At 37.1% G+C, this 23,575-nt stretch overlaps 1 protein-coding gene across 2 annotated transcripts; it reads left to right on the top strand.

The window, feature by feature from the left end:
• Positions 1-370: 370 nt before the first annotated feature.
• EBAG9 (estrogen receptor binding site associated antigen 9) lies at positions 371-21,605 on the top strand. 2 transcript variants are annotated; one of them, XM_028122533.2, is made up of 7 exons: positions 371-573; positions 6,146-6,243; positions 9,879-9,957; positions 10,710-10,868; positions 12,738-12,845; positions 16,956-17,047; positions 20,007-21,605. In XM_028122533.2, exons 1-7 carry the CDS (start codon positions 436-438, stop codon positions 20,125-20,127), a joined length of 795 nt encoding a protein of 264 aa, XP_027978334.1. In that variant the 5' UTR covers positions 371-435; the 3' UTR covers positions 20,128-21,605. The 2 variants fall into 2 exon arrangements, with proteins under 2 accessions (XP_027978334.1, XP_027978336.1); XM_028122535.2 differs by lacking the exon at positions 371-573 and adding an exon at positions 1,066-1,150.
• Positions 21,606-23,575: the final 1,970 nt, after the last annotated feature.

Below are 23,575 nucleotides of genomic sequence, written 5' to 3'. Positions count from 1 at the left end.
CCTTGGTCCCATCAGGCAGGGGGAGTCTGTGGGCCAAACGAAAAGGGGCATGGTTGGCGCGGAGGTACTCTGCACTGAAAGTAGGGCAACACGTAAGGAGCCCATGCACTGTGCAGCAGAACAGCCTGTACAGCCCAAAACGGTCATAAAACATCAACCCCTGACCGAGCCTCCGCCACAGCCACGCCGGCCGCCGCTCGGCCCGCCCCCCAGGCGCTCATTGGCTTAGCCCAGTCGCCGGACCCTCAGACTCTCGTCTATTGGGCCAGACAGGATCTGGGCGGGGTGCGGAAGTGAGGGCCTGGAGACCACCGAGAACCGCCTTCCAGGAGGGCGAAGTGGGAGGGGTTGGGGGAGGGTTTCCCGAGGAGGGGGCGGCCATGGCAGCTGCGCGGAGGCAACGGCGGCTGCGACGGAGCGCGCGCCCGGCTTTGAATGAGCGGGGCTGGGACTGAACGGGCGGAGCGCGAGTTCGAGGAAGCGACCGGCAGTGCGCGTGCGCGCGCCTTGTGTGCGCGCGCGGCCCGCGGCAGTCGGAGCCTCCGCCGGGCGGGCGGGGAGGGGGAGGGGCAGGTGAGTGTGTGCGACTCGCGCGTGCCCGCGAGGGGCTTTCCTCCCCCCTTGCCCCCCAAACCCAACCTGGTCCTTGGGTGGGGTGGGGGTCTTCTGCTTTTGCCTGGTTAGCCCTCCTCTTCGCCTCGCACTTCCCGCCCTCCCACCTTTTCGTCTCTCCACCGGGTTTCTCCCTTCCACGGCCGCCTGCCACTCTGGGGTACTGTTTCCGGGTCGGAGTGACCTCTGGGGTGAAGGAACTGCGACTGGGAGCGGGCCCCGAGCGCGCAGCCCTCACCATGCCGCGCTCACGCGTGGGAGACACGCCTGCGGGACGCGGGCGCAGAAACCATCCAGTCCCGGAATGGGCCTCCAGCAGGGAAATTTGCTCGTCCTTCCTGCCCCCCCCCACAGGCCTTGTTGCTTCCCAGATTTTTCCAAAATCCAAATCCCAACCTACCCTGCACCCACCTCCAGCGGTTTAGAGCGTTTCACAGAGCGCCGAGTGTATGGCGTCGGATTGTGCAACCTGAAAATGCTCTTGTCTTTTTTTCTCATCTGTACAGTGGGTATGATTTTTTTTATCATCCAATTTCAGGTGGGTAATCAGAAGTTAAAGCATTTTAGTTATGGAACTCTTGCCTTTTGAGTCATTCAGGAGACCTTAACTCTGCCCTCGTAAGAGTTGGTGTCACATATTTGAGGGCCTGACTTTGAGTGGCCAGAGATGGTGCAGTCCACTTTACAACCCGCTCCCACATTGTACATTTAGTTCCCTTTCTCCTTGGTTTTTCACGTAAGTGAGTTCAGGTAAATTTTATTTTTGGAGACTTGCGATAGTCCTTAATCAGCTTGAGAGTTACAAACAATTTGAGGCTGTTCTGTATTGTACTAAGTCACATGGTTTTTAAAATTTTGGTACTGAAAAATTTCAGACATATTTTTAGAATTACAGCAATTGAAGACTTACTTACTCTAGTGTGTACTAAAAGATTTTGGCGTGGCTTGTTTAACATTGTGATACAGTGACTACTGAAAGGGTCTCGCCCGCAGTTTACGGGGAATTTCAAGAAAGAAAGATATACTTAATCTTGCAGCTTCTAACGCAGTGTATTTTAAAATTGTAGGTGAATCTTCCTCACTTGACCTAGCTGAGTTCTCATTCCTGTTGATTTCCTAGAGAGGTCATTTCTCCAAAAGCCTTGAGAATAGGTTGCTTCATAATTCTGATCCTTTTCCTGCTATATCTCAAGTTTTTGTATTTTCCACCTAATTTTAAAGGAAATTTTAATTTGAAAATTAGGTTATATTAGCAATTCTCAGTTTTAGAAAGTATTTTTAAGTAACCAAAGTGCAAAGTAGCCTAAGATGCCCACTTAAATTGGCTACCTAGAGAGCATTTCAAAAATCAAACTGAGGGGGCGCTTGGGTGGCTCAGTTGTTAAGCGTCTGCCTTCAGCTCCAGTCATGGTCCCGGGATCCAGCCCCGCATCGGATTCCCTGCTGGGCGGGAAGCCTGCTTCTCCCTCTCCCACTCCTCCTGCATGTGTTCCTTCTCTCGCTGTGTCTCTCTGTCAAATAAATAAATAAAATCTTAAAAAAAAAGGAGGCAATGAGTATAAAATTAAAAGGTTTATCAAACGGGATATGGTGTGAGGAGAGCCTAGGCTTGGGGTCAGTCTCTTTAAATCGTGGGTGAGTAAATCCTCTGGAGCCTGTCAGCCACATGTGTTAAATGGGTATAGTGGAATTTACCTCCTTTGTCCTTAGAGGATTCCAGCGATATGATAGAAGATACATTGTCTAGAACTATGTTTTGAACATACTGAGTGCTCAAGGAACATTAATTTCCCTTCAACAAATAGTTGAGTACCTGCTGTGTGCTTGGCATTGGCTAAGACCTAGAAATACCAAACTGAGCAAGACTGATTGGGGCCCTGTCTCCTCAGTCCTTTGCATTGTCACTAGCCTGTGACAACTGAGCAACAAACACTTGGTTTCTCTGTATTGGGTTAGTAGTTTTTCCCATTACCCAGGGTAGCATCTGTTAGATAGTAGGTGCTAAATATATATGTTTGTTGAATTGAATTGGAACATTAAGTAACTGTGGCTCCTAAAGAATATTCCAGCCTGCAAATCAATGTAATTGATAAAATAAAAAGTTCTGATAGTTAACTTGATTGCATTTTCCCCATTTCATTGCAACCGGCTGGAAAATTTAGTCTGGAAATTATAATATCATCACTGAATTAGTAAGAATGTTTATTGTTAGTGAGATGTTCTTGGCTTTTGAATTAAATAGACCTAGGTTTAAATCTGAGTCATTGGTTGTAGGAGCATGGAAACGTGTGCTTACTCTCTGTGCTTCAGTTCTATGAAATGAGAGCAGTAGTATCTATGTCATAAGATGGTTTTATGGGTTAAGAGACATAATTTTTAGATCATGCTTAGCATATAGGAGTTGGTCAACGAATATTAGATCCTTTTGATAATTACAAAAGCAAATTTTCTGAAGAATGAGGATATTCTTAATTGCTACGAAGAGAATTCTATTCTCTTGTCAATAATAGTCCCATTTTCTGTTTTTCTGTTGGACAAAATTTTAAATTTTGTTTCCGGTTACCATTGAAGTCATTCAAGTTGACAAATACTGAACAATGACATACAATAATATTTGTGGCAAGGTGGTGACAGTGGTTACCAAGGCTCTATATGAAATTTATTTTCAACTCTGCATTCATGTATGTATCCTGAGACCCACTCCTCTCCCCAGTCCTTAAATATTAAATGTCTTCTCCCTTCAAAACTTACTGATTGAGTATTTCCTCAGTTCTGTCCCCTTTCCCCCCAAGTGCCACATTCCATACAATCTCTTTTCTAGCTATCTTATTTTGTTTATAATTTTTATAAAAATTTAGCCTGAATTTTCATATAGGGAAGTTTGCCTTCTTTTGGTTAAGAGTTTTATTCTTGACAAATCAGCTTTAAAATGGAACTTTTATTCATCATCTTAACTGTCAGGTCGTTCTAGTCATAATGAAGTAGTTAAACCTTTCAGGTGTTACTTTGCAACTGATAACTGGAGGTACGAGATACACAAGATCCTCTGGGGAAGGATTGTACGGGGCAGATAAGGTATATAGAAATAACTATAGTACGAAGTAGAGAATGTAAGTGTGGTAAGAGAAAAATACTGGAATTAAGAAGACTTTATAATAGGGGCACGGGCACCTGGGTGACTTAGTCGATTAAGCGTCTGACTCTTAGTTCCGGCTCAGGTCAAGATCTCACGCATGGGTTCTGGGATCAAGCCCTGCACAGGGCTCTGTGGTCAGTGGGGGCTCTGCTTGAAGATTCTCTCCCTCTGCCCCTCCCCACACTCATTCTCTCTCTCTTTCTCAAATAAATCAATCTTAAAAAAAAAGGTTTTATAATACCCCAGCAAGAAGTAATAAAGGCTTATGCTAGGGAGATTGCAGTGGAAATAGGGAAGACTATAGGCAGTATTAGGAAATGGAGTAAGGCCTTTTGGCAGTTTGGACATACAGGGCTAAGAGAAAGGAGAAGTCAAAATTGTTGCATTTTTTTAAACCTAGTAAACCACTAATTGGTTTCTTTTTTTTTTTGTCAGAAGTATTTAAGTTACTTGAATAGTGAAATTCTTAAAATTTTTTTGGTTCATACTCTTAGAGTCACTGTTCTTTCCATCCTTGCAATTAGTATGTCAACTCCAAATATAGGCATTCAGTAAATCATTGAGCTCATGTGGAGATACAACCTCAATGTATGGGCATTGCTAAGGGAGCCTTTTGGAACTTTTGTTACTGTGAAGAGTCTGCTTGGCCTTTCTACATTTGTAATTCTAGAAATAAAAAGAGCTAGCTGTGTGTTTTGCCCTTCTTTGAAGGGAATGGCAGTAGTGGCTCTACAGAATAATTAGGATCAGGTATCACAAGAGTTAACTGTGTTTCCTTGCTTTCTGTTTTTGTTTTGTTTTTATATTTTTGTTTTGAACTTTTATATAAGGCATAACCTACAAACAGTATATGTAGTATGCTGGTGTTGCTATTACTCAGACTGAAGCATAGAACTATATGCCTATAGATATAGGCATAAAGTTGTTTGTAATACTTTCTCAATACCCTTTTAATATCTGCAGACTCTGGTAATGTCACCTCTTATTTATGATATTGGCATAATTCTGTTATTAGGGACTTACATATTTTGGATTATTATGTGCTTTTGATTTACTGACCCTTTTATCATTATGAAAGGACCATTTTTATGCCTGCTAATAATATTTTCTCTGAAATCTATTCTTTGACATTGAAATAGTCACTTCAACTTCTTTTTGATTAGTGTTAGCATGGTGTATTTTCCCTATTCTTGTCCCATCTGTTTTTTGTTCCCCTTTACCTTGTTTTCTGTTCTCCCCTGCTTTTTTCTGTTTTTTTTTTTTTTTTTTTTTTTTTGGCTCCCTTTTCTGTTGACTATATTTTGTCTCCTTTGTAGTCTTATTAGTTTAAGTGGAACTTGCCCCTTGGAGAATATGATTTAATTGATTTACTGGGGTTAGACCCAGGTATCATTTCTTTAAAGGATCCCCAGATATGTGAACCACTGGACTAGATGATCTCTATTGTTACTTGCAAGTTAGTAGCTATGTGACTTTGGGCAAGTTATTTGACCTCTCTTAATTTAATTTCCTCATCTCTAAAATGAGCATAATAAAATGTATCTATCTAAAAGTTAAAAATGTTTAAAAATATTTTGAATAGTACTGTTATGTTCATGTGGTTCAAACTTCGAAAGGTACAAAAGATTCAATATATACTGTTTTATGCTTTTTTGATTTTTTAGTAGAAAATAATACATAAATAGGTAATTGAAATTCAGTTAAAAAATATTCTGAGAATATTTCAGAAAGACTTTTTTCCTCTCATCTATTGAAAACTTAAAAATCTTGTTTCTTGGGGGCACCTGGGTGGCTTAGTCATTAAGCATCTGCCTTCGGCTCAGGTCATGGTCCCAGGGTCCTGGGATCGAGCGCTGCATTGGGCTCCCTGCTCCATGGGAAGCCTGCTTCTCCCTCTCCCACTCCCCCTGCTTGTGTTCCCTCTCTCTCTGTGTCTCTCTCTGTCAAATAAATAAATAAAATCTTAAAAAAAAATCTTGTTTCTTGAATTGTCGGTATAATTTACATTTTAATTTTAAAATTTACTGTGTATGGGGCGCCTGGGTGACTCAGTTGGTTGAGTGCCTGACTCTTGATTTTGGCTCAGGTAGTGATGTCAGGGTTGTGAGATCAAGCCTTGCATTGGGCTCCATGCGTAGCACAGAGTCTGCTTGAGATTCTTTCTCTCCCTCTGCCTCTCCCTGCCCCCTTGTCGCATGTGCTCTCGCTCTCTCAAATAAACAAAAGCCTTAAAATAAAATAAAATAAAATTTACTGTGTTATATTTGTGGTTTCTGAAGAAAAGTAAAAAATGTCTGATTTTCAGAGCTCATAATAGGACCTTTCAGCTTGACTTGAGAATGGGAATATAGCTTATGAAATCAGCTAAGTGCATTTATTTTTATGCTTTTTCCACAGGTTTTGATTTCGACCATGGCTATCACACAGTTTCGGTTATTTAAAGTTTGCACCTGCCTCGCTACAGTATTCTCATTCCTAAAGAGATTAATATGCAGGTAAACAAATTTTATGTTCAAATTGACTTGTTTATCTTCTTGCTGGTTTTGGATGCCTTCATAATTACAAAAAGGCAGGGCAGACTATACTTAAGCTAAATAACTTGATTATAGTATTCATTCGTTACTGTCTGGTATTTTTTTTATTATTTTCTGTACTTCAGATCTAGAAAGTAGAGTTTTACTTCTTTTCATTCTTTCAAATTCTTACATCTTTAATTAAAATCATATTCTTATTCCTATAGAATTTCAGAAAAAAGCAGACCAATTTTCATTGTAATAAGACAGTTTTTATGTACATAATTATTTCATTACCAGAATGTTTTAAGATGGTTAGGTGGAATTAGGAATAAGTATTTCTTTATATACTATAATATGAATGTTGTTTTTGTATTTAAAAAAAAACTTAAACGGAAAAACCCCACACAAAATAGATTTTTGTTTTTGGTCTCTTAAATAATATTCCAGAATGTGGAATGTGGACTGTTTAGTCCTAGTCAGATAAATCATTCTACTTCAGTAAGTCATCCAAAGATTGGAATTCCTTCTATTTTGTCACACAGATATACCGTAGAGCTATAGTTCTGTAGTTCTATACTGTACCCTAGAACTATGTGCAGAAGCACTTCAGGGCTTCACATTAAACTCACAGGGGTATCATCAGGATTTTTTTAAATTTCTAGCAAAACAGTGAATGGGATAGTCAATATCTGTTAAACGCTGCACAAACTACTAGCTCAAGGTAGTTCACATTTGTAACATTAGATAGTGCAGCATTACTTTTGCAGATATTCTCGAATGTTTGAGATAAGTTTTTGTTTACTTGTATTTTTAGTGACCTGTCTTTGCAAAGTTAAGATTTAGGTTGTAACTAAAGCAAGTACTGAACCTAAAATTAATATGGAACAGAAAGTGAGGACGGTAGTATCCAATCTGATTTTGAGTTTTGAGAAGCTGTGCAGTATCCAGTAGCCCCACACATATGTTTCATTAGTGATTGTGGTTCTTTAAGAATGAAATCAAAATACAATTTTTCTTTATATGTAGTATTTTTGCAAATGGCTGCTGTGTAGTTAGGACATAAATAAGTATTAAATTGTTTGGGTCTAACTATGTAATCAATGGAACTGTTAGGTATTTGTTTTGGCCAGGAGTACTGTGAAAAAAAAAAAAGTACTGACACACAGAGGAGGGTATAATAAAAGAGGAAGTAGAAAGCTGTCAGCTCTCTTTTTTAGCGGACTTGATTTAGAAGTTGCACACAACACTTCTATTCTCAAGCTTACTGTCTAGAGCTTAAACATATGCTAGGGATCATATGACCACCTAGCTTCAAAGGAGGCCAGGAAATATATTCTCTGGCTAAGTGGCCATTTATAACTATTAAAACTCTATCTCTCATTCTCTCTCTCTTAAATAAATAAAATCTTAAAAAAAAAAAACCTCTGAGGATTAAGGACATTTATTGTTAGAAGTAGAGTGATTTGGGATTTTTTAAAAAATAGGTCCATAGTATGGCAAAGGAAATGAGTGGATGAAATAGAGTGCAGATGATCACTGGAGGAAGAAAGGTCAAGAAAGAAATGGAAAATTTTGGTGACTATAGAACTTACCCAGGAAGAAGACCGGGTTTGGGAAGTAGGGAAAATAGTGAACTAAGTGCTCAGATCATCAGAGCGTGAGGAGGAATGGCCAGAAATTCACCAAGTAAAGTAGGGTAAGACTAGGTATTAATTCCCAGAAGGTTAACAGCAGATAAATTATGGGTGTTTTTCTCTTTACATATGTATTTTCTAAAACTAAAATACTTTTAGTAAAAGAATGCATTTGATTTAAAAAATATTAAGGACAGTTGTTGCCACTATAAATTTCACAATAATTTATTTAGGATTGATTGTATGTTCACTTTTAAAGAAAACTGACTTGTTAGAATAAGCTTTTCTTACGTGTCAGAAGGAACCTAGATCCTGTGTTCTAAAAGTAGCAGGTCCACATCATAAATTTTGTAGTAGACTGTGTTTTCTATTTATCCTTTAAACAAAATATGATTTCTTTTTTTTTTAAAGATTTTTTTTTTTATTTATTTATTCATGAGAGACAGAGAGAGAGAGAGAGGCAGAGGGAGAAGCAGGCTCCCAAGGAGCAGGGAGCCCGATGTGGGACTCGATCCCAGGACTCTGGGAGCGTGACCTGAGCCGAAGGCAGACGCCCAACCAGCTGAGCCACCCAGGCGCCCTAAACAAAATATGATTTCTAATCTTGTAGTAAAAATAACTAACTTTACCAGTTTGCTCTAAGTAGATGCTGTATAGATTATTTGAAATGAAGTAAGTGATTAATCATTTATAATAGCTACCATTTTTTTCTTTTTTAGTATATACTGGGCACTTAGTGTCTAGCTGCTTTAAATATGTTATTTAGTTAAATCTTTATAACAAACCTGCAAAAGTAGGTTTGAATACCTACATTTTGCAAATGAGGATATTGAAGCTGAGAGGCCTGTTGATTCTAACTAGACTCATAATTAATAGAAGTAACATTTAAAACTATGGTTTACATAGTTTCCATAGCCCATGCTTTTAGCAATTGAGTTATACCTATTTTGTTTAATATAGTGCTTCTCCGTTATGAACAAACAATGAATTATGGAACACTACACCAAAACAAATGATGTAATATATGGTGATTAACATAACAATAAAAAATTAAAAAAAAATATAGTGCTTCTCCTACTAATCCTTATCAATTACAGTTTAGTTCAACCCAGTGATTTTCAAACTTTTAATAGTTTGATAGGTAATCTTACCAAAAAACCAAATCAGTAAAACAAACAAAAGCCAAGCCATCCTGGTTAAAACGGCATAGGTGGGGGCGCCTGGGTGGCTCAGTTGGCTGAGCATCCAACTCTTGGTTTGTCTCAGGTCATGACCTCATGGGTCATGGGACCGAGCTCCATGGGGAGTCTGCTTGAAGATTCTCCCCCTCTACTCCTCCCCCTGCTGTTGTGCATGGGTGTGTTCTCTCTCTCTCTCAAATAATCTTAAAAAAAAAACCCCAAAAAACAAACAAAAAAAACCACACACACACACAAAAAGGGATAGGTGTCCCAGATCTTCACCAACAGAGCGTTCGAAGGAATATGGTTTGAAATTACTTTGCATTTTTGTTTTTGTTTTTGTCTTTATATGCCTCCTGAGTTTATCTATAATTGTGAGTCCTAAGCCAAAAGCAGTTTTGTTGTCCTGTCCAAGATTTTAAACACATTTAAAAGATACTTGATGCATGCCTTTTCTTTTCATATTTTGATGAGCAACTCTTAATTATTAAAAATAAATAATTGTAAAATTATACCTTTTTTTTTAAAGATTTCATTTATTTGACAGCGAGAGAAGGAACACAAGCAGGGCGAGTGGGAAAGGGAGAAGCAGGCTTCTCACTGAGCAGGGAGCCTGATGTGGGGCTCGATCCCAGGACCCTGGGATCTTGACCTGAGCCGAAGGCAGACGTTTAATGACTGAGCTGCCCCGGCGCCCCATAAAAGACCTTTTTTATAAGCTTCCAGTTACTGTCCATAGTGCTTTTACCCAGGCTTGTTTTGGTAATTATTGAAATAAGCTATTTCATTTTTATTTTAGATCTGGCAGAGGACGGAAATTAAGTGGAGACCAGATAACTTTGCCAACTACAGTTGATTATTCATCAGTTCCTAAACAGGTAATTTTTGTTTAAGTTTGAATAAGTGCTCCAGAACCATGGTTTTCAAACTGGACTACAGACTATTAATTAGTATGTCAGGAAGTTAATTTGGTAGTCAGGTCAGGCTTTTGTTGTTGTTATATTTTTTAATTCTAAAATTTTTATTTGGTTCTTCACAGTATTTTCTGTTACTTTGCTGAAATTTTCTATTTTATTTTTCCATAGGTTTCAAGAGTGTTTGCTTTTGCTTGTTAAAGTATTTTTATAACCATTTTAAGTCTTAGATAATTATAACATTTGTGTTATCATTCCATGCAAGTTGAAATTTACTGATTGTTTACTGAATAATTTTGGGTTGTTTCATGGACATTTTGAATATTATATTTGAGACTCTGTCTTATATAAATCCTATCAAGAATTTTTTTTTTTTTTTTTTTCAATCAGGCAATCAGCCTGGTTAGGCTTAGGATGCAAGTTTCAATATTCTTTCTGTGGACTGTAGTTCTAAATGTCAGTTCACATTTTAAAGCATTTGCTTTTGTTTCGTTTTTTGTTTTTTAATGGATAGAACCAGTTGTCTAACTTCTAGTAAAAGTAAGTGTTTTTTTAAACTTTTGATCTAGTTTTGGTATGTTTTATAAAATTTTTATTTTCCTGTTGGTCAAAAAGTTTGAAAACCAATGTTTTAGAAAGCCTGTTTTTCTAATAAATGATGAATGAGATGTTAAATTACCCCTTTGTGGCTGACACTGTTGATGGATTCAATGAAGACCGATGTTGAAGAGTGGACTTCCTGGGACGAAGACGCCCCCACAAGTGTAAAGATTGAAGGAGGCAGTGGGAATGTAGCAACACAACAAAATGCTTTGGAACAACTGGAACCTGACTATTTTAAGGACATGACACCAACTATAAGGAAAACTCAGAAAGTATGTAAAAGATTGGTTTGGGAGGTTAAATAATTAAACTGTTTTTCAGATTCCTATATTTAAATCAGACAGTATAATTAATATTTGTCAGAAAGCCTATTTCTAATGATCAATTTGTTGTGTTTTTTAACATATTAAACAAGCTTATATATTCAAGTGACCTAGACATAGATCTAGTAAGTTGCACCCCCAAGTCTTTTAAAGTTATATTTGCATTTGCTGAAATCCAACAGTAGACCAGATTCTAGACTGCAGTCTCTGCTATAGAGACTAAGCTGATTAAGATGAAGTTCTGACCTTAAAAGAGTTCACAGTTTAGTGATGACTACAGACTGATAGGTGTAGTTTCCATTGTTTGTAACCATTAATAAAACTGATGTAGGACTCTCAGAATAATTGTTGTGGGCTTATGTTAGTCGTCCACACTTTGCTTAATCCCTTTTGAATTGGATATGGAAGATCACTTAAAGGTGGAGGGAATTATTGGGAAAAGAACAGTAGCTAAATATTTTCCTTTCTTTTTATCAAAAATAGTACATGTACTTTTTAAAAAAAAAATTAAATCAAAGAATATAGAAGAGCTTATAATGAAAAGCAACAGCCATTTCAACTTCTCAGAAGCAACCACTGATAACTTTCCCTGTTTGGGCTTATACTATTGTTGTTTTTTTCAAATCATATCTATATATAATATGCTTATGTTACTGTGCCTTGATTTACTAATCACAGACATTGTCCATTGACTTCGTACTATGGTGGATGAGGGTTTATTTTATACTACCCTCACTGCTCTTCCCCCTCTTCCAAATATTATGATGCTGTTATTCCAGTCTACCTCACTAGTCACTCTGCTTTTTTTTCTAAAAAAAAAAAACAAAAAAACATGCTTAGAGTTCCATTTCTTGTTCAGGCATGCATAGAAAATATTTCTTAAAAACACACTTTATAAAATGAGGACATTATTTATTCCACCCTTTCCTAATAGGGCTTCTCACCCTCTTCTACCTCCCAACCATTTTCAGCTATAAATTTATTTTTACAATTTCAAGGCTGATAACATTTACATTCTGTAATCAGTTTTGTTTTTGTTAAGTTGTCCAAATGACTCCGTGCTGAACTCAAACTCAAGGAGTTTGCATGTCTTAGTAGATGAATACCTTATATTTTGGAAGTATATTGCTGCTCTTAAGAGGAACCTAGAATATTTCAATAGTACCTTAATAAACTAGTTAGACTGAAAATGTTTTTAAGCTACAAAGCTAACACTCCTGCCTTGAAAGAGCTAATGCATTCATAGATGACCATATGAAGAGAGATGGTTATACTTTAGTAGAATGTGACACGTGTTCTTATTTAATATGGTGACTAAAAGTGCCAACTTATATTTTGTGGGTCTCAAGAGAGAAGAGGAAAATTTGTTTTTTTAGGAAAAGTAAAATGGGGGGCGCCTGAGTGGCTCAGTTGGTTAAGCAACTGCCTTCGGCTCAGGTCATGATCCTGGAGTCCCGGGATCGAGTCCCGCATCAGGCTCCCTGCTCAGCAGGGAGTCTGCTTCTCCCTCTGACCCTCCCCCCTCTCATGCTCTCTCTATCTCATTTTCTCTCTCAAATAAATAAAATAAAATAAAATCTTTAAAAAAAAAAGAATAAGTAAAATGGAATTTTTCTTAGTATGTGATTTGTGTGACAATTGCCTAGGAATTTTGATAGTCTTTACAGACTTAAAAAAAAAAACCTTTACATTATAAATTTTAAAAGAAGAAAGGTAGGACATATTTGAAATAATTACAGAATACTTTGGTCACTTAATTAGCTTGTCTGTTTTTATAGATGCATAAAATATTCCCATAATTCTGTTTCAATTTTTCAGATCATTATTAAGAAGAGAGAACCATTAAATTTTGGCATCCCAGATGGTAGCACGGGTTTCTCTAGTAGATTAGCCGCTACACAGGATATGCCTTTTATTCATCAATCTGTAAGTATGTTAATAATATATAGGCAAGGGTTTTTGTTTTCTTGAAAAAAATCAAAATGAATTGAACATAATATTTGTATTTCTGTGCTTCAAAACAGGCTTAGCAGATGAGGGACGTTAATCTGGAGTTTTGCAGTCTTTTCCTTTTATGAGATTGTAAATTACATCGGCTACTAAGATCAGTGTCCCAATGTACACATAAAAGACAAATACAATATGTACTTACAAAATGTGACCTTTAGGGGTGCCTGGGTGGCTCAGTTGGTTGAGTGTCCAACTCTTGATGTCGGCTCAGGTCATGATCTCAGGGTTGTGAGATTGAGACCTGCCTTGGGCTCTGTGCCTAGCACAGAGCCTGCTGAAGATTCTCTCTCTCCCTCTCTCTCTCTGCCCCTCCCCTTTTCACACACATGTGCACACATTCGTGCTTTCTCACTTTCCTTCTCTAAAAAAACGTTTTAAAAAAATGTGACCTTTAAAGAGATTACCACTGAAATTTAAACTTAAAAGCGGGTTATTTTTAAGTGAGTCATGAATTGTTTCCCTAGTAGAGTATACTTACATTTAAAGTATAATTTGACTTGTAGTAGGTTTGACTTAAATGCATCACTTTGAAGGACAAAAAGTAGTGAGGAAAGTATATAACTGTGGTTCTCAGCCTTGAAAGTATCTGAGAATCAGTTTTGAATTTTCTTAAAAACACCAATGTCCAGGGGTACGTGGGTGGCTCAGTTGGTTGAGTGTCTGCCTTTGGCTCAGGTCATGATCTCAGGGTCCTGGGGTGGAGCCCCGCATTGGGCTCACTGCTTGGTGGGGAATCTGCTTCTCCCCACTGTTCGTGCTCTCTCTCTCTCAAATAAATAAATAAATAAATAAATAAATAAATAAATAAAATCTTTTAAAAAAAATTTTCAGTCTGACGCTCTAGGTAGTCATCATCATCAAAGAACTCTCCATAACTTTAAAAAAAAAAAAAAATGTCCAGACTTCTCCCCAGATCTAAGCTTAAGCATGTTTTGATTGACTAATTATTGATTAGTAATTATTGACCAATTTATTATGTTATTATTATATAACAACCCCACATTTAGTGGCTTAAAACAGTAAATATTCTTTATCTCATATAGTATCTATAGATTGGGAATCCAGGAGTGACTCAACTGGGTGGTTCTCGCTCAGGGTTTCTGAGTTTCCAGGCAAATCATTAGTTGGGGTTGTAGTCATCTGAAGACTTGACTGGAATTGGAGGATTCATTTCAAAGGGGCTCACTTTACATGCCTGGCAAATTAATGCTGGTTGGTTGCATGAAACCTCAGTTCCTTGCCATGGACCTCTCCATAGGGCTGCTTGAGTTTCCATACAACATAACCGTTGACAGTCCCAGAACAAGCAATCCCCGAGAAAGAGAAGGCAGGCAGAGGTGAAGCCACAATGCTTGTTTATGACTTAGTCTTAAGTCATTGTCACCTCCACATTATTTTATTCATTGGATGTTAGTCCCTAAATCTAGCCCACATGCAAGGGGAGAGGAATTAAGCTCTACCTCTGAAGGAAGAGTGCCAAAGAATTTGCAGACATAGTTTTAAACCACCACATCGGCCTATCTTATTTGTTTGTTGAAACTGCATGGGTGCTTCAGAGGCCCCGTCTCTCTAGGGGACCCATGTTTATGTATGTTTTTAATTCATTGGTCAGAAATTATTCCTACTAATGTGAGACAGGGTGCTTGGTGCTAGTACTATAGTGGAAAGTAAGAGTCCTTCCTTCAAAAGAATGCATTCTAGTAGGGAAGGTGTAGTATTAAATAAATGATTGCACATAAATTTTGATAACTCCTAGCGTTTACTTTTTTATTTTTATTTTATTTATTTATTTGAGAGAGACAGAAAGAGCATGAGTGGATAGAGGGAAAAGAGTCTACTCTGTGGCTCAATCCCAGGACCCTGAGATGACTTGAGCCAAAGGCAGACGCTTAACCATCTGAGCCACCCAGGTGCCCCTACTCCTGTGCATTTACATCATGCTATGAGAGCACAGTAGCACCATAGATATTTCTCTAAAGTAGCACAGCATGTTTAATTTTTTATTTTATATTTCTAAATTTTATACTTTATTCACATGTGTTTGATCCATATTGGTAAAGTGGTTCAGACTTATCCAGTGAATTTGTAAATGTTTGCCACTTGTAATTATAAGTTTTTATAACACTAATATAGCTCATTATGACGTTGTAAATATATAACTCCTCACAGAGTTGGAAAGGGTAAATAGGGTAGATGGAGAATGTCTCCAATGCTATTTCCACGTATTTTCCTCCCAGCAGACGAAATAAGGGGGCATTGTTTAGGAGAGAATGGTAAATCTACTGCACTTTGTTCTCCACTCCAAAAATATCTTACCACCCATTCTACCAATTAGGTTCTTCTTTTAAATTCCACATTCTATTTTTTTTTTCTGGAGTTTAATCATTTGTATTGTTGTGATAGCTTTTTATACTAGGGATATTAACTTTTTTCTGTCATCTTACAATTTTTTGGTTTGTTGTTGCCTTTATAATTTGGTTTAGATGTTTTTGATGGGCAGATATGTTTAGGGTTTTTTGTTTTTTTTTTTTTTTTAAGTAGGCTCCATGCCCTGTGTGGAGCCCAGTGCGGGGCTTAAACTCACAACCCTGAGATCAAGACCTGAGCTGAGATTAAGAGTTGGACACTTCACCAACTGAGCCACTCAGGTGCCCTATGTTTAGTTTTTATGTAGCAACTCTATCCATCTTATCCTTTAAAACTTTTTAACTTGGAAGGCCATCTCTACTAAAGGATCAGATATCACTCTTTTTGTGGTTTTAGTTCACTTTTTTTATGTCTAAATGTTTTATATACAGAAAGTCAAACACCTCAGTGGAAAAATGGATACACTTACAAATAAGAAATAGACATAGCCTGATAACATGAAGAAAAGTTTGATCTTATTAGTTCTCAAAGAAATCGAAAGTAAAATAACAAGACACCATTATCAAATCTTAACCAATTAGCAAAGATGAAAGAAGGCTATTACCAGTATTGACAAAGGTACAGGGGAACAAGACTTCCACCTGTTGCTGCCAGTAGGGTAAGTTGGGATAGTTTTTCAAGAGGGTCATTTGTATTTTGGTTCAGTGGCTTGAAAAAAAATTCATTTGATGTAGGTATTTTACTTTTAGAGACTTACATTAAACAGATAATCAGAAATACACTAAAAAGTTTTAACAGAGGATGGTATTATGTTTATGGTTAGGCGGAGAAAAACCACACATTTTATTTCAATTTTAAGTGTAAGTGCTCAAAAGAAAGTGTAATAAATCTATTCATAGATTGGTGCCAGTTATTTTATGCTCATAGTCACTTCCGCACCTAACTAAACATTCCAGAATAAGCATTTTTATTGGTTTGTGGAAGAAAAAGTGGACTTTCAGAGGTCCAGCCTGGGGAATATTGGAAAGTGTAATGGAAGAAATAGTGGAAGGCCAGCCTACTGAGATCAGGTAAGTAGGACAGGCAACAAAAGTACAATGGGGAAGTACTCGGGGAAAGAGCAAATTTTGCCTGATCTGTTGTTTTTGCCTTGGACCCACCTAGTAAGAACCACTGAAAAATCTATAAATTACTTATGCTTAAATGAAAATGGCTGTGCCAATTTGGAAACTTCGGGTCCTCCGATTCATCTCAGCACAGAGTAGTTAGGCATCTCTAATTCCATCTCCAGTCAGTCTCTTCTCTTGCCCCCACCCTGTCCTTTCACTAAAAAGAGAGAAACAGAAAGAAGAAATGTTCTATTCTTGTCCATTCCAACTTAAAGTAGGCAGAAAAAAAAAAAAGAATCAGTATAAAACATAAAATAGAAGAAAGCTGGACCTGCCCAGGACCGTTGAGTACTGAAAGTCATGCATCACAAGAAACAGCTCCGTTCCAGGCAGACCAGGGGCCTGGTCACCTGGGCCTTACAGAGGACGTGAAGAAGGCACAGGGGAGTGACAGGGTCTGCGTCATGTTATAAAAGATACTCTTCTTGACTGCTAAGTGGAGAAAGAGGAGCTCTTTACTATCATAATTTTGTTTTGTACTTTGTTGTAGCCTGAATTAGGTGACTTAGATACCTGGCAGGAAAATACCAACGCGTGGGAAGAAGAAGAAGATGCGGCCTGGCAAGCAGAAGAAGTTCTGAGGTATTTTAGTTATACTTACGTTATAGTTTGAGTAGAAGAACTCAATTTGTTCATGTTGCATTTGAGGTCAAGAAAGCTGAAAAGTTGTGTTTTTCTTCATTCTTTCTCACTTGAGCTTAGGTAATATAGGATTTTTAAATTTCAGACTGCATATGCTATTTATATGATTAAAACCTCACAGAAACTTAGAATTTAAAGCATTATAGGAACAAAAGAGTAATAATGTTATTAATGGCAAATTAGATCTTCTATATATATATACATCATATTATACTATTTGCTTTGTATTCCATTCGCTGTAAAACATAGTTATCTCTTGAAACGTGAGCCACCATTATATATTCCTCCAGGTCAGAAGTTATACCTTTATTTTTGTTTCCCCATGGTCTAGAATACTGCCCAGCACTGCACATTCGGATGGAAATAACTTATATAGCACTCTACATTTGTATATATAGCTCAGTTGATGTACTCAACTGATGCCCTGTGAGGTAAATAATTATGTCAGGTACTATCCATTCTACAGAGAAGAAAATACTATTCCTGAGGTCTTCAAGTTTGTGTTTTTTGGTGTTATATTCTTATTTCTTTGTTTTTGTGAGCAAATAAACTTAATTCTTGCTACTGCTGCATTAGGTCAAAGAGTAAACAAAATATTTACCCTAAAAAAGTTTGTGACCATCATCACTGGTGAAAAGCTCAGATATTTAAATGTATCTAAATTATTTTTTTATTTTTAAAGATGATATAGTAAAACACAGTGATGTAAGTTTTTTATCTTAAAAGATTGTTTTTATAATAGGGATAGAAAATAAATAACAAAACAACTGATTTCATTTTTGTGTTTTCCCTTCCTGTCTTCGTCAGTTAACTACAGTTACCTTAAACAGCCAGCAGAGGGTGCGGTTGAGTTATGGCTGACTTTTTTTGGTCTGGTCCTTCCTATTTTCAGCTTTTTTTTTAAATAGGGATGTATCACTTTTTAAAAGTCAGTAAAGTTGTGAGAGTTTTAAATATTTAGTTTTTATTTAATTATTATTCACTGTAAAAGGACTTTTTAAAATTGTAAATGGCAACATTTATTTTGCATGGATTATCAAAAAAAGTTATCTATTTCTTTTACTCTTTTTTGGATACATCATAGATATAGAAGTCCAAGTGTTTTAGAACATTTTCAGGGGTTCTAGTGCTTTTTAGTGTCATTAGCCACAGGATAAAGGAGAGGGGCCTGTTCATTCTGAATCCAGTAATCTTAACGACAGCACTATAGAGTTGATGAGTTCACAAGTATCTTAATACCCACTGTACCTTTTTTCCACGCTACCCTCTTGCACTCTGAACAAAACAAAACAAAACAAAAACAAAAAACAAAACCCTAAACCTAGTGTTTTATGTTATATGACAGCTTAGGAGAGGGAACCTATCAGTTGGTAATACGCATGCTTCCTGCTACCATTTGCATAAATTAAAGTCAAAGACACTTGGACGACTCCTGCGCTGTTACTGCCCCCGGAAGAACACTGCGAAGTTTTGAAGTGTGGTCACGCTGTGTGTCCTCTCAGTCTGTTTTCCATTGCCACTTTTAATACTGCCAGTACAGTAATCCGTAAAGTTAAGGAAGGAGATTCTGGTACTTCAGTAATTCCGGGTGTGTATCTGGAGAGGGAAAACAGATTTTGTCTGCATTCATCTCTAAATTGCCTCATTTTCCAGGAACATTAACTGTTGATGTTTATGCTTTAACTAATAACCTGGTGAAAGCTTGATGATCTTGTTTGTTTGTAAGCTAGCCAGCTCTTTATAATTCTTTTCCAGCTCCCTTTTTGCCATGGGCATTTTGACTTTTTTAGGGGGCACATTATCAGTTTTGCTAGGAAGTGATCAGAGCTAGTGAAAAGTAGATTTCTGTTAAACTGTTCTTCTGAAACTTTAGTTAATTGATGGTGAAGGTCAAAATATTGCCTAAAATAAGTGTCTCTACTTTCTTGAATTTTGGTCATACACAACTCTGCTCACTCCCACTTATAAATATGTTGAGAATGGTATATATGTTTCACTTGCCAGAGTCCCCTTTGAGCTATCCCAAACATAGGTAATCCACACTGGATTCTTCTGTTTTATAACCTCCTGTTGCCCATCCCATGTGTAACTGTGACCTACAGCTTCCTCCCTCAACCTTGCGTGCTTCACTATTTTCTCGTGCCTTAAACCTTAGATCCGGGACCAGCTTCTGTTCTTTGTCCTATCTCGTCACCCCCCTGCTACTTCCACTCTCCACACAAGTCAATCAGTAACAAAAGAGGCCAGTGGTTCTAGCTCAGTGGAGTCAAGGAGGGGCCAGGGAGGAGGGAAGTATCTCATAATGTATAATCAGCAAGTACCCACTATTCTGCCCCTTCCTCAGTAGAGCTGGCCAAATGCTAATCCTTAAATAGATTTCTAGCTTCCAGTTGGAAGGCTTGTGCTTCATTTGTTTTCTTTGTGCATTGTGTTCTGCACATCTGTGTTCTTGACTTCCTTCAGCAGAGTGTTTCTAACTATTATAATAACAGATTTAGTCCTCAACATCAGGCTTTTCAGAATGGTATCAAAAAGAAGGTGTGGTCCAATGGACGTAGTGTTTTAGTGAAAATAATCTGAAGAAGAGGGATTAGAAGATGTGGGTTCTTCTCCTTGTACTTAATCTTACGACTTTGGGTAAGTCACTTAGCCTCTGCCTCATTTTACTTATTTGTAACATAGAGACAACACTCTTTTATTTTGCAAGTTGTGTTCGGAGGATTAAAAGAAACACTGTTTTTGAAAATCTTTGAAATTTTCAAAGCAGTGAGAAGAAAGATTTTTCGAACTTACATTTGATGTTGGTAAAAAGGCACCGCTATTTCTTTCTGGAATTTATTTGCCATTTTACCTGTGTGGTATTTTCTAAAAGTAAAAATAGGAATATGTTCCTTTTTAGGCAGCAGAAGATAGCAGACAGAGAAAAGAGAGCAGCAGAACAACAAAGGAAGAAAATGGAGAAGGAGGCACAGCGGCTAATGAAAAAGGAACAGAACAAAATTGGCGTGAAGCTTTCATAATGGATGTCCGTCATGTGTCATAGTGCCAGTAAGAGAGAGATGAGCTCCACGACTCAAGCAACATTTATATGGATTTACGAATATTTTCAGAATACAAACACATTGCTTGATTTTAATGCATTCATCAGACCATCTAGGAGACCAGGATTCTCTCAAAGTACCTTGAGCTCTTAGTGACTGAGACTCAAAAACAAAAAAAGACCTACGAGGCAATATTTTTTTTCAACATGCTCCAAGTGTAAGACAATTGTTTGCTGTAAAAAATTATTACAAATGGAATATACCAGTACCTCTTCTAGCTAGTGTTTCTAGCTAAATAAATGGATGTAAATAATTTTATGGTGGGAAAGAACTCTGCTCTCTATAATGCTTTCCTTCATTGTGCATAATGATAAAATAAATAATTTTAAATATTCCTTTGTTTCCATGATTATCTGACCTAACTCAGACAAACTGCAGGGCTTTTAACCTCTTTATTTTTGTTGTCAGAAGCTGGTATTGGCATACATTTCTTCTAGTTTGAACTGGTAATGTTTATGTTTAATATGACGTTAAGGAATTTGATGACTGGTTTTCAAGAAAATGACATTAAATGCAATAATTTTATTTATCATAAAGATTTTATACATCATTGTTTTCTTTTAGATGGTGTTGTAATGGTATATATATTTGTAATTTATACTGCATGTATAAACATTGAAAATCAGCAAAAATGACAAATTTGTTTTGCATTATTTTAACTTGTGAATTTTAAAAACTAGTATTAGTAATTTTTTTCCTTTTGTTGTAGATTTTAAGATGTTACAGTGTTTTAAGTACCTTAGTCCCTCCGCCACAAAAGCCATTAATTTACAAACGCAGAAAGCCTTCGGTTCTAATATTTCAAAGCTTTCAGATGATTTCTGTATCAACTTTATATATCTGACATAATGCAGTTTACTGTGTTGTTGGCTAAGATAATACTGATTTATTAGATTTTAAACTGAGATAGGAATAATATTTTTATTTGGGGGTGTTGACTGCCTCTAAAATAGTTTCAAGGAAATAGATACATACTGTGTTCACAGGAAAAAAATAGGTTTGATAGTTTAAATCCCATCAATTTTTTTCTCCAGGATTAAAATACATTCAAACTGATTTTCTATGGCTTTAGAATTTTTAAAGATTTTTACTTTCATAAAAGTTGTTGCCCAAAATTAACATTCTGTGGGGTTTTTTTAGTGTCCTAGATACTCTACAGGCTAACTACTGCTGATATGTTTGAATTAAAATGGTATTTCATAGTAAAATCATAGCCTGTACAGTGAGATCACCCTAAGTCCTTAGCCTAAGCTCCTAGACTAAATGTGATTGTAGAATCTAGTTGAAATTTAACTTTGGTAAAAATCTGCTTTTTATAATCCCAAGCCACATTTTCAGTTATCATTTTATTAGAACTTCTGCCAATAAACTTCCAATTAAATAGAATTAGATTCAAATTTTTAGTAATAAATGTATTCTCTTCTTTTATTTGTATTTATTTATTTTTAGTTATGGGAATGCTACATGATTTCTCTAAATTTGGGGTTCATAAAGGATAACCTCTCCTTTAGTACAATAAATTTTACTGCTTTTCCCCAGTAGTTGACAAGTATTGAAGTCTACTTTGGTCATGACTTTCATGATGTGGCATTTTGTGTTTTTTTGTTGGCTTTTTTATTTTTGTTTGATTAAGGGCCCCTGGGTGGCTCAGTTGTTAGGTGTCTGCCTTCGGCTCGGGTCGTGGTCCCGGGGTCCTGAGATCGAGCCCTGCATGGGGCTCCCTGCTCAGCGGGAAGCCTGCTTCTCCCTCTCCCACTCCCCCTGCTTGTGTTCCCTTTCTCGCTCTCTCTCTCGCAAATTAAAAAAAAAAAAAAAAAAAACCCTTAAAAATTTTTAAAAAAAGTAAAGACTGGTTAGAAATTGTATGATTAATTAGAAAGAAAGATTTTTTTAAATGAAAAGAATAAATAGTAATTTTGGGATTTTTTTTTAACCTCTCTTAGTATATAAACTGAATTCCTGTGTTAAGTTGGGTGTAATGTCCCAAAAGAAGTTGTGAAGTGAGTTAAATACATATGATAAACACTTCATGGTAACAAACTTGACTTTTAGCTTTGAAATTTATAGTTTGTTTTTGTTTTAATTAAGAATTACCAGTCTTAGAAGCCGATTAGTAAAAGTAAAGAAGAAATATGGGTAGGCATAGATAGTGAAATGCTACCCATTATCTGAATTGTGCATTTCGTGTATTGAGATACCAAGTGATGTACAGAATGTGAAACTTTGTATTTTGTGTATTTCTATATATGTATGGTTTCCACTCTTATTAAGCTGTAGCTGAGGATATCTTCTAGTTGACTTTGGCTCCTTTTTATTTATTTATTTATTTTTAAAGATTTTATTTATTTGACAGAGAGAGACACAGCGAGAGAGAGAACACAAGCAGGGGGAGTGGGAGAGGGAGAAGCAGGCTTCCCGCCAAGCAGGGAGCCTGATGCGGGGCTCCCATCCCAGGACCCTGGGATCATGACCTGAGCCGAAGGCAGACGCTTAACGACTGAGCCACCCAGGCGCCCCAACTTTGGCTCCTTTTTAGTAGCATATTTAATTGAGTCAACATTTTAGAAATTAGAATTTAAAATTCAGCATCTAAATTCCTGTTTTGAAATGTACTCGCCTCCGGCCAGGATGGCAACTATTCTTTTAGATGAAGATTGGTGGTTGGGAAGATGGTGATAGCTGTAGAAACCGGCATCTGGTTGGAGCTTCCAACAGCACTCTATACTCTACCGGTGTAGTGCAAACCTAACCATGGCCAGTGTTCCAAAAAGCCTGTTTTGTCACTAATGATGTAATTACTAAAGGGATGGTCTGGGCCAGATATAGCGAACACACGTCTTGTTTAATCCTATGTAGTTCAGCTTTAAACTAACCTACTGCAACAATTTTCACAGCCTTTAGCCCGTTGTTCAAAAGAAATCTTCATAAGGTGTGTAAGCAAACAACAGTACTGTGGTGAGTAGTTTTGGCTGAAGCCACTTTGGGGAGTAGGGGTGCACTAGGGCTTACAGATTGTTTATGGGAAGAAGTTTCTCCTCAGATGAATTGGAGGGATGAGGAAGATGGTGGGTTCATGAAGAGCTTATTTCATTAGTGAATAACTTAATGAACTTGTGTTTACTGTTTAAATAGTTTTTTAAAATTTGAGGTACTGTCTCCTGATATCAAAAGGGAGCTCTTTTTATCTTAATATAATTTACTCTACTTTAGTATAACCAATGGGGTTCCAAGGTTAATAGGATTAGCTTGTGGCTCCTTTTGTATTTAACTGTTTTTTTACTTTGCTTCCCAACTTTATTTTCCATGCCCCTTAGTTGTGGCCATTGGGCATGCTCATTAAGGAACCAGGGTAAGTTTTGAGAGTCAT

Source organism: Eumetopias jubatus, unplaced genomic scaffold (assembly GCF_037043125.1).
Source record: "Eumetopias jubatus isolate StellerSeaLion01/CBP00866 unplaced genomic scaffold, mEumJub1_p1.0 scaffold_4, whole genome shotgun sequence".
Taxonomy (NCBI): Eukaryota; Metazoa; Chordata; class Mammalia; order Carnivora; family Otariidae; genus Eumetopias; species Eumetopias jubatus.
This window is presented reverse-complemented; position numbering and strand designations above follow the sequence as displayed.

Excerpts from the sequence above, each read along its gene's own strand:
- EBAG9 (XM_028122533.2), top strand. The coding sequence starts at position 436 with ATGAGCGGGGCTGGGACTGAACGGGCGGAGCGCGAGTTCGAGGAAGCG. Across the intron at positions 6,244-9,878 it reads CTAAAGAGATTAATATGCAG|ATCTGGCAGAGGACGGAAAT; the intron begins GTAAACAAATTT and ends TTTTTATTTTAG. Across the intron at positions 9,958-10,709 it reads ATTCATCAGTTCCTAAACAG|ACCGATGTTGAAGAGTGGAC; the intron begins GTAATTTTTGTT and ends GATTCAATGAAG.